Raw genomic sequence first — 11,637 nt, forward strand, 5'->3', positions numbered from 1 at the left:
TAAAAATTATAATCTATTATTAATAAACTTCAATGCATTCATATTTTGAATTTTGCTAGGTATATATAATAGCATGAACGGCAGTTAATGGACACAAAAACAGTATCGCCATCTAGCGTCGAGGTCCGAACTAATTTTTGACGTATATACATTTTTTTACTTTTTCCTGCATATTCATATAATTTTACATCACCATTATCATAATTACATTTCTAATTGTTGATTCGTACACTAATAATTAATTAATAACAAGTTTTTTTATAAATAAAAATATCGCAAAATGTGGCGCCATCTCTCGGAATACAGCCCAAGTTCGTCGTGATATCGTTTCAACCTCTTGCCGCTAGATGGCGCCACCAAAATGAAATTATTCAAAACCTAAATTAGTCAATTATCTCTGCATATTCATATACTTTCACATCATCATTATCATAATTAAACTTCTAATTGTTGATTTATACATTAATAATTAATTGATACCAAGTTTTTTAAATACCGAAAAATGTGACGTTATCTACAGCACAAGTTTGTCGTGGCGTAGTTTCCTCTTCGCGCCGCTAGATGGCGCTATATGTTTGACTTTCTATTTATTAAAAAAACTAGGCATTAGGCAACTATTAGTGTACTAATCGGCAATTATGATTTAAGCTATCATAGTGAGATTGTAACATTACATTTAAGTCCAAAGAGAAGTAGAGAATTTATGTTTTGAATATTTCAAATCAGTAGCGCCATCTAGCGGTTCGAGGTTGAAACTATTTCACAACAAACTTGTGCTTTTTGCCGAGAGATGGCGCCCCATCTCAAATTCTAATTTTAATTTAAATAATAGTTTTTCTTTATATTTAATTGAGAAAAATGATTGTTTTTCTATAATTGTTCATTATGGTTAGGTAATTTTAAAGAAATAGGCTCGGAAATAATTATTTCCTGTAACATTCGACTGCAAATATGGCCGCGTTTTACATTTTTTCTCCTGGAATTAATCGGAATGATTGAGGATACTTTCGCAAAAATGCAATGTCTTAACTAGACTTCAGTAAATTACTTCAATCCACCTTAAACAAGTTGTCATTAAAAGTATTTTTGCATAACACTGAAATTATCAAACATGATTAATCCCAGCAAGAGCTTCGTCTCTTTTCAGCTACTCTGTGGTTGTTGGTGGACATATTCGAGCTGTCATGTGGACGTGTCTGTTCCAATCTGTTGATACGTTTACGAGAATTTATTTAAGATAGACGAGGGATTCGAGTCTTGGTTTTGGTGACGTAAAACCGTAATTACGTATACAAACTGAGAATGCGATGCCAGCACGTAGACGACACGTTGGCTCGGAGCTAGACCATGATTTCGTGATCACAACCTCAAACAGCCCCTGGCAGGGTAGTAGCATAAGTCAGCGGTATAACAATGAAAGTGAAGGGCGCGATTTAACGGAGAACGAAAGAAAGCAAACGGACATCCCACCAGCGACGATGACGTCGCGCGACAGGACCAATGAGTTCGTTAATGCCATCAGGTCGATGCAGAGCAGGACCGTGTCTCGAGTGGTCTTGCAGAATCCTCGTCGAGCACGCCAATTACAGAGCTACTCGAATTTTATGATGATAGCTAAAAGTATTGGAAAGAATATAGCGAGCACGTACACCAAGCTAGAAAAGCTTGCTCTATGTAAGATCGTAATGAATATTGTCTTCTCGTATTGAATGCAACCTGTTAGTAATGTATCATTCGATGATGGAAGAATAAGATCGCAGAGGAAATGTTTCAAGGTTAACATATCTTTGTTTTTTGTTACTACGGTATTATTGAAATTCAATCCAGAGTTCAAAGTAGAGTTCTGTTTATTTGAATTTGTTCTGCGTTGTTATTTTCAACTCATGGTCCAGCAATCATTTCTAATATTATAAAAATGACAAGAAAACGGAGATTGAAATACTTGGAAAAAGATGTTATGTACTTATTATGTGAATTGTTTTAGTGGCAAAAAGAAAGTCTATATTTAATGATAGACAAATGGAAATTGAGGAACTAACAAATATCATAAAAACAGACTTAAAGAGTTTAAATCATCAAATAGGAAAGCTACAAGAACTTGGAAAGAAACAACGCGACGGATATGGTGCTACTCAAAGTCATCATATAGCTTCTCATTCATCTTCTATTGTTATGGCCTTACAATCAAAACTGGCAAATATGTCGACGCATTTTAAAAATGTGTTAGAAGTACGTTCTGAGGTATGTAAAATGAAAAACAAAACAATAAAATGTAACATATTACTTTGTTCTTTCCATTAATTTTATATTCTTTACAGAATATGAGAGAAGAACAAAGTAGGAGGCAGCAGTTCACTCAAGGCTCTGTATCTACAATGTTACCTCCAAGTGTTGTTGGAAAACAAGGATCATTATTGTTCCAAGAACAAGACTCTGCCTCCTCTGTAGCTATAGATCTGGAACCAGCTATGGGACAACTAACATTGCAGCGCGCAATTACCGATGATACTGTAAGCAATATATACATCATCTGAATATGTCGATATTAAATGTTTGTAACTATAACTAACCAATTTATTTACTTATTAGGAAGCATATGTTCAATCGAGAGCTGAAACTATGCAAAATATCGAATCTACTATCGTTGAACTTGGAGGAATTTTTCAACAATTAGCGCACATGGTTAAGGAGCAGGAAGAAATGGTCGAGAGGTAAGAATAATTTTTTTTATTCTATGTCTATCGATAATAAATTTTGTAAATTTATAAATTAATAAATTAATAAAATTTCAGGATAGATAGCAATATAGAAGATACAGAATTGAATGTGGAGGCGGCACACGCGGAAATCTTAAAATATTTCCAATCTGTAACAAACAACAGGTGGTTAATGATAAAAATATTTGCAGTTCTCATATTTTTCTTTATATTTTTTGTAGTGTTTCTGGCATAAAATAATTGTTATATTACTATGCATATTTCTTTACGCAACTTTGTAGTTGACCATCCATATCTATTACTTGTAATATAAGATCCAAGAGCAAGATGAATTTTTATAAAATTATGACTCATTAGCTATAGAATAATAATATATTCATTGCATTCCTTGACCTTTCTGTTGAAATGTGAATACTGTAAGTATTAATTATTAAAAGGTGCATCAGTGTAGATTACACGCTACATTGTTGTCTGTATAATGTAAAAAGGAAACTGTGGGTAATAAATGTATAATTTTCAAAGCTTGGCAATTTCTGACGAATACATATGCGCGGATGACAGGGTTTATAGTAAATTGGACTATGAAACGTAAAGTAATAATAAATTACGATTTATTTCAATTTTTTAAAACCTTATATAACAATTGCATTTAGTCTAAATTCATATTACAATTTAATTCCCGTTCGAATGATTTACGAAGACAAGTAAGTTTTACATTTGAACAAAGAATTATACATAACTACATAAAGAAACATTTTTACAATTTGTTCTCCCTTTTTTTGGTATAACAGCGATGACATTCGACAGACGTATTTGTGTAGCAACCTAAATATGCGTTTATTTCACCAAAAATAAATGCTGGTTCTTCTACTAGCATTAATATATCTTGCATCGCTGTTAATTATTTATCGAAATTTTATACACTTGAGAATCCCATTACTATGATGACAAATTTGATGTATGTATGATGATGCTTTGTAACAAAATAAAAGAATTAAACTTTGCTGTTATGATGCGTCTTGTCCAACGATTCTCCCGAAGAATGCAAGGAACCTAAAAACAACAAGACTTGTGAATAAATTATCGTACTACCCTCGTGAATACTCGCGATCATTGATACGAAGAATGCAAATGTTCAAAATAATAAAAACTAATGTTTCGCAACAGATTCGATTTAAATTGAGCGGTGAATTAAACAAAAAAAAAAACGTAAGATTAGGAACCACTGAATCAAAATAACAAAAACAAAAAATCATTTTCGAATCGTTCAACCTGGATGAATTGCATCTATTTGCAATTATTTCCTTCCATAGTACTCCAAAACTGTCTCACTTTAGAGAATCGCTTGCGTCCTTGCATGCACAACAAAAAAAAAGGGGAAGAAAATAATAATGACAACAACAAAAATGACGAAAATCCATTGGTGGTAGTAAAATTGCTCGTTAAATAGACGGTGCCAAGTTTCTTGTTGTTGCTTTGTTGTTATATACACAAACCTTTGTGATTTCGTACTCGATCTCGCTGTGACGGATGGAAACCAGAATTGCGTGGAGGCGGCAGTGATTCGTCCCCCCATGAATGCATCGTTCCCAGGGGTCGAGGCAATATCGAGCCAGAAGGTGGAGGAGGTGGATGAATGTGATCACTGCCAAACGGTGGTGGCGGTGACCTATGATTGAAGGGCGGAAGTAGATGTGGAGACATTGGTGGTGGGGAACCTGCGGTATCGTACCTGCTGGAAGCAGGAGGATGTAAAGGCATAGGTGGCGGCGAGGATAATCGACCACCCAATGGCGGTGGTCGTTGACTAACTTCGTACGGAGGTACACCAGACCCACTAGGTAACGGGGGTGGTAAATAAGGAGGAAACAGGGAATGAAGGTAGGATGGCGGCGGCGGAGGTGGAACATTCGAAGAACCAGAAAACATTATAGGGGAGTTGGACGACTCTGCTCCTATGAATAATGAAGACGACGTTGCCGTCTCTCCATTTGCTTCCAGGCCTGTTTAAAAATCAGGTTAAGAAAATACAAGCAAAACCTAGTAATGAATAAAACTATACTGTGTATTTATTTGCCATCTATTATTCAAGTAAAATTGTGCTCATCTCTACCCTACGCTTGAATTCTACCGAAACTATGTTAAAAAAAAAATTCAAGTTACACCTTTTTACGATTAATAGAAGCGGTAAATAAAGTGTATAGCTATAAATATTAACCATATTTCCATTAGCACCTGCTGCTAACCTATGTAAGATGAAATGTATCGTTTGACGATGTAAATACTTACGATGTAATTTTGCTTCGGAATCTGCTTCGTTAATATTCTTTTCGATAAGGGTCAACCGGTTACGCAATTGCCCTGCTTCGACTTTGGACTCCTCTAAACGTCGTTCAACTTGACGCGCTATTACCTGAAGATAAGATTTATTAGAAACGTTACAAACGATCAGATCGCAATTAAAGATAGCGTAACACGTTGAAAATTCATACCCATTGCTCGTGTGCTTTCGTTTCAAGAACGGAAATCTGATTTTTATATTCCCTTTCCTGGTCTAATATTTCATGTTTCAACATTTCTATTTGTTGTCTGAAATTTAGTTACGTATATAAGTATTATATTAGTCACATAACCCTGTATATTACCCTTAATATTTACTTATAGTTTTGTATTTCATTCTGCATCATCTGTATTCTTTCTACGGTAGATAAAACTTCACCCTGCTGTTGCAACCAAACAGCTTCTTCCCTGAAAAGACATTCCGTGTTAAGTGAAAAAAAAAAGATAGTTGAATTTATTTGTAACAATTACGACAAACTGATGGTACTTTTGTCTTTGAGCTTCTTTTTCTTGGAAAAAATTTGATAGCACTTCGAGTCGCGTCTCCGCATCTTTTTTCACTTTTTCAGCCACCTTGCACTGTTTGCTCAATGTAGCAACCTCCTCTTTGATAACCTTTACATGTTCTGTAGTTTAAAAAATTATGTTTATTATTTGCCATTACTTGCCATTATAGTTGTAAAGAGCGTTAAAAATACCCTCTAGTAAACTGTGAGCACCCTCGATCTCGGTTAATTGTATTTTTAATTCGTTTCGTTCTTCGAGCAAAGCGGTTGCTTCCGCTTTAATACGAGATACATCGTATAACTTATCCAAATCCAAGTTATTAGAATTTAGTCGATTAATAACGTCCAGAAGATCTTTCGTTTCTATTTCTTTAGCTTTCAACTCTTTCTGTAAGGCTACTTTTTCGACAGAAATCTGGAAATGAGAATACAGGTTAAAGATGGATATTCTTCTTATATACCACCAATTACACACTTATCGCGTACTTACTTCCTTGGTTTGCATTTCTAATTGTTGTACCTTATCAGTCAACGTCTGTTCTACGCTCTTCTTATTGTTGACTTGAAGCGTCAAATTATCCGTAACACGAACGAGCTCAACCTCAAGTTCTTCATATTTTTTCTTAAAAGATGTCAACTCCGCTGATAACGATTCGTTCTGCAAATCGTTTCGCGTTAAGCTATTTCTTTTATATAGACAATAAAATAAGCTATATGAAAATATATGCTTTACTAAATTATAATAATATTAGACAACGCTACAATAATCATGTTCACAAACCTCAAGTTTATCGAATTCAAGCTGCGATAAATTCGTAAAATACAAAAGAAAATTAAAAATACATCTTTGTTTAGAAAACGGAAGGACTTGGCAATGTGTATGCTAGGTAAACAAATGTAGCGAGATACTCGAGATCATTATAACCTCACTATAATTGTTTCACCTATTATAATTTTAATGTACACGCATACCTCCTGAGTTTTGAGATTAAGGGCATTCGTTAAAGATTCATTTGCAGCTTGCTGAGCATTCAATCTTGTTTGCAGATTCTCTACTGATTGGGCTAATGGGTTAACTTCGTTATCAGACGAGAGGACTTCTCGTAACATTCGTTCCAATTCTAACCCTGCTTCGGTAGCGCTTTCTAAATCTTTCTCTAACATGGCAACGTGGTCTTCCAGTTCTGCCTTCGAATTCTACAAGAAATGACTACGCAGTTAGAAAAGAAAACATAGATTTTTGGTTTGCATAGATACATAAATTCGTAGTTTACCCGCAAAGCTTCCAAGTCGGCCTTTAAAGAGGATACCATTTCGTTGGATCCAAATGATTCATCTTCAATGGAAGTCAACTGAAACATATTTTATGACGAAAATCCAACAGAGACAAGTAGTTATTCAACGTAAAAATACAATATATTAACTTTACTACCTTATCTGTTGTTAGCTTCAAATTTTCACTCATCATCGTACATTCCTTTGTTGAAATAAGTAGATCTTTTTCAAGTTTATTGATCTTGGCTATCAATTGTTGATCTCGCCTCATATTCTACAAGAATATAGAATTAGAATTAAATATAAAGGGTCGTAGGTTATACGATACGATGGCTGTATATATACGATACCTCGATGTAATAGAATCCTAAGGAAAATATAAGAGTCGCAGTCACAGTAATCGTTAAATACATTAACGTCAACCAGTAACTGGTTTCGATTTTTATTCCTTCGATTACAGCATTCTCGTTAATATTATCTTCAATGGAACAATCGGTATTATCAGCCGCACAAACGTCAGGTGGAGAAACTGCGGAAACATTAACAAAGATTGGTAAGATATATTTGTTAATAATGTTAAATAATCGCTATACTATACCTTTTACATCATGTAAAATATTGTCTAACATATCGTATTTTACGACTGTGTCCTCGTTGTCTGATCTTTCGTACAAATTCTTATCCTGTACCATTGTGCCACCTTCAGTTTCGTATAAGGCTTCATCTTTGAATTGCTCAACTTCATCTAGCCCCACGCTCTCTACTTAACGTAGGGTATAATGTTGGTTAATACGCTTATTAAGAAAAATATTTTTAGTTACTAAGACTATTGTCTTGAAATAGATATTTACCGCTCTCAATTTGATCATCGGCATCCAATAAATTTCGGTTACGAAATTCATTAATGCTTGCAATATTTTTGAAGACCATACTTTTTTCGTTAGTATATTGTGATGCAGGTAAATCTGGGGTAGACTCTTTACCTTCAGGCAGATGGGGTGCATTTAATTCACGGGATACAATAAAACGAGAGTCATCGGTCTCATTCTTAACATGTATATCGATATCATTCTTTAAAATATTATCTTTTATATCCTGAAAAGTAGCAGAAGCTGTCGCATTATCGGAAGATATTTTATCTCCGCTTTTAGAGCCATCTTCTTCGCGGGCAATAACGTTGACACTATTACTTTCTTTAAAATTTTGATGTGTATTCTGAGGAGTAGTTGAAGTTGTTGTAACAATATTGACATTACTACTTTCTTTAAGGTTTCGATCTGTATCATGAGGAGAAGGTGAAGCTGTTGTATCAAAGAATTGTTTACCTTCATCTTTAGAGTCACTGTTTTTTCCCGTCACAACATTGGCATTACCATTTTCTTTATGGTTCATATCTGTACCCTCAGAGGTAGTTGAAGCTGGTGCTTTATCAAAAGCTAGTTTACCTTCATTTTTGTAACCGCCATCATTGTCATTAACAATATTCGCATTACCACTTTCTTTAAGATTCAGATCTGTACTCTGAGAAATAGATGAGCCTAGAGCTTTATTGAAAGCTGGTTTATCTTCATCTTTATAGCCAGCATCTTTGCCAATAACAATATTGGCATTGCCAGTTTCTTTAAGATTCTGAACTATATTTTGAGTAGCTGAAGCTGTTGTTGTTGTATCCAAAGGTATCTTACCTTCATCCTTATGGCCTCCATCTTCTTTAATATTAGATTTGGCATTACTATCTTCTTTAAGATTCAGATCTGTACCCTGAGAAATAGGTAAAGCTGGTGCTTTATTGAAAGCTGGTTTATCTTCATCTTTATACCCCCCATCTTTACCAACAATATTGGCATTGCCACTTTCTTTAAGATTCTGAACTATATTTTGAGTAGCTGAAGCTGTTTTTGTTGTATCCAAAGGTATTTTACCTTCATCCTTATAGTCACCACCTTCTTTAATATTGGATTTGGCATTACTATCTTCTTTAAGATTCAGATCTGTACCCTGAGAAATAGCTAAAGCTGGTGCTTTATTGAAAGCTGGTTTATCTTCATCTTTATACCCCCCATCTTTACCAACAATATTGGCATTGCCACTTTCTTTAAGATTCTGAACTGTATTTTGAGTAGCTGAAGCTGTTGTTGTTGTAACCAAAGGTATTTTACCTTCATCCTTATAGTTACCACTCTCTTTAATATTGGATTTGGCATTACTATCTTCTTTAAGATTAAGATCTTTACCCTGAGAAATAATTGAAACTTTTGCTGCATCTATAGATATTTTACCATCAGCTTTATTGCCACCTCCGTCACTGATATTTTCTTTAAATTTCTGATCTGTACTCTGAGAAGTAGTTGAAGCTGTTGCAGTAGTAGTACTTTTTTGATCTTTTTTACTGTCAGATTGATTGGGTAAGTTATTTTTTATTGGAAAACTTGGAAAGGTTGTATGGTTTGGCTCTTCAGATGTTGGTTTTGAATTAGTTTCGCCTACTACCCCTTGAATACTTAAGTTGAATGTTTCTTTTGTTATATCTTTTGCTTCTGTATCAGGATTTGTTAATTTGTTTTCAGGTGTTTTGATGTCTTCTTTCAATTTAATTTGCTCTGTTTTTAACGAAGTAGCATTTCCCAACCAATTTATTTTAGCAGTGTCCTTTAATGGAACTACATTTTGTGTAGTTTCTATATTTACTTTAATATCTTTACTTATAATTCCTTCATTAGATTTGCCATTATCATTTTTGTTGAATTCATTAACTGCTGTATCTTTAAGAGTATCTTTATTAATTATTTCTTTGCCATTATTAGATACAGGTATTTCTAGGACATTAATTTCATTCAATTTCTTCAGAGATTCTACATTTTTCACTTCAGTAGTTGTGTTAGTTTCTATTTTCTGTATTGTAGTTTTTTCTTCGCTATGAATATTACCATTTATATTTGTGTTTGTTTCCAATGGTTTCAGTGGAACTTGTACACCAGTTATGTGTGGTAAATCTAATATCTCTTCAGAGCTTGTTACAAAATTCTTAATATCAGCTTTCTGAGGAATAGTTTCTCTGTCATTAATCTCATTGTTCAAGATTTGTTTTGGTAACTTGATACCTTCTGCAAAGATGGTTTCAACTTTTTCACTATCAGAACTTTTTGTCAAAGTATTTATTACATCTTTTTTATTTGGCACTACTGTTGCTTGAACAGTTTCTGTTTTAACTGTTGGTTGTATAGGAGACTCATTACCATCTAAATGCAATGTGGTTCCATCTATAATTTCATATGAAGGAGTTGCATTAATTACATTGCGTGGCAGTTCTTCTGTATTCTTTATATTGGGATTATCTTTGACAGAATTGGTATCATCTTTGACAGAATTCAACTTAACATTGTCCACCTTAGGCTGAAGTATTTTATCAGATTTATTATTATTATTAGGTAATTGTGTAATAGGCACTTTAAAACGCAAATCCTTATGTAAAATTTTATGTTCTTTCAAAAAACTTTTAGGTGCATATCCACGTTTGCCATTTATCTATAATTAGAAAATTGTAAAGTTACATTTGTTAAATTTTTATATTATAAATAATGAACAAAGTATACAATACACAGGAACCTTTCATACTGTTTCTACTTTTACATTATTCATAACTTAAGAAGTATATTAATCTGATAGATGAAAAATTAAATATAGTTCAGGTATGAATTGATCTTGCAGTTGTTAGATACATTTAAATAAAAATAATTTAAGTAAGAATAATAGCAGTATAGAGATTGACAGTAACAAATCATGATCTATACCTCTACACCCCATAAGTCAGTTCTACTGCCTGCTTCTTTACTGTAAACTTTGACTTCAACATTAATGTCAAATGGTAATAACCCTGCTTCATTTGGACTATACTTTAGCGACGTTCTGGCCAACGATACAGGCACTAGATAAAACATATCATTAAATAGATTAAGTGAATTTATAGAAGGAATGCACCGTAAATTAGATACATATTGAAAGTATGGCTTCAATTACCGGAACATTCAGCGTCATAACATAATCGTTCGTTCGACAATGCAGATGAACATGGTGATATTGCACTAAATAATATTGCAATAAGTAGAAATACTATATTAATAAACAAATTTCTTTTCGTCATATTTCCACTATTGCAAAGTTCCACATCACTACTAACATAAAATGACACAGCCTTGGACGCACATTTTAATCCTGAAGTAGTTTAAAATGAGATGGTTCATCGATAGGTGAGTTTAATTCGGTCTCGAAGTTAAATGCTAACTATGTCTCGCTAGAGGGTCTCAAGATGGTAAAGTCGCTGCGTGGCTTCTGTAGATAACAACACATAATAATTAGTACTACTGGCGCCATTGCATTATTCATAAAAATGATAAATTAGGCAAAATAAAATACTATATTGTAGTTTTACAAAGCAAAGAATCGTATTTTCTGTGCATTTATGATAATTAAAGAATAATTAGGCGCCACAAATTGTCATTGTGTTCGCCATCTAGCGGTGAAAGAGTCGAACTAATTTCGGTTGGTCAGCGCCTCTATCGTGAAAACGCCCAAGTTTGTCCTCGAATAGTTCCCACTGTCAATGCTAGATAGCGCTATTTGTATATCTTGATTAAAAAATAAATGATTAAAGGATTAAAAAATGATTTTCATTTACATTTTTATATCACGATGCTTGTCCACTAATTTGTTTTTGGATGTAGTAAAAAATATTTGTATAACATACAAACGGCTCCATCTAGCACTAAAAATAGGAACTATTCGAGGACAAACTTGGGCGT

At 33.7% G+C, this 11,637-nt stretch overlaps 2 protein-coding genes across 2 annotated transcripts; one reads left to right on the forward strand and one right to left on the reverse strand.

Annotated features, from left to right (window-relative positions):
• The first annotated feature begins 1,028 nt into the window (after positions 1-1,028).
• On the forward strand, positions 1,029-3,238 carry LOC128875482 (syntaxin-5). Its single transcript, XM_054121114.1, has 5 exons — positions 1,029-1,674; positions 1,985-2,241; positions 2,319-2,510; positions 2,590-2,711; positions 2,793-3,238. The coding sequence occupies exons 1-5, from the start codon at positions 1,308-1,310 to the stop codon at positions 2,950-2,952; spliced, it is 1,098 nt and encodes a 365-aa protein (XP_053977089.1). The 5' UTR covers positions 1,029-1,307; the 3' UTR covers positions 2,953-3,238.
• Positions 3,239-3,306: 68 nt separating this feature from the next.
• Positions 3,307-11,032, reverse strand: LOC128875476 (transport and Golgi organization protein 1). The gene is given in 18 exon segments (XM_054121101.1): positions 3,307-3,770; positions 4,214-4,720; positions 5,007-5,130; positions 5,210-5,306; positions 5,376-5,465; positions 5,545-5,683; positions 5,756-5,978; positions 6,054-6,221; positions 6,345-6,365; positions 6,536-6,760; positions 6,838-6,915; positions 6,996-7,112; positions 7,189-7,367; positions 7,437-7,601; positions 7,690-10,363; positions 10,630-10,763; positions 10,856-10,994; positions 10,997-11,032. Coding segments are annotated over 18 exon segments (5,160 nt in total). The 5' UTR covers positions 11,018-11,032; the 3' UTR covers positions 3,307-3,711.
• Between the last annotated feature and the right edge of the window lie 605 nt (positions 11,033-11,637).

The sequence above is a fragment of the Hylaeus volcanicus genome, chromosome 1, assembly GCF_026283585.1.
Source record: "Hylaeus volcanicus isolate JK05 chromosome 1, UHH_iyHylVolc1.0_haploid, whole genome shotgun sequence".
Lineage (NCBI taxonomy): Eukaryota > Metazoa > Arthropoda > Insecta > Hymenoptera > Colletidae > Hylaeus > Hylaeus volcanicus.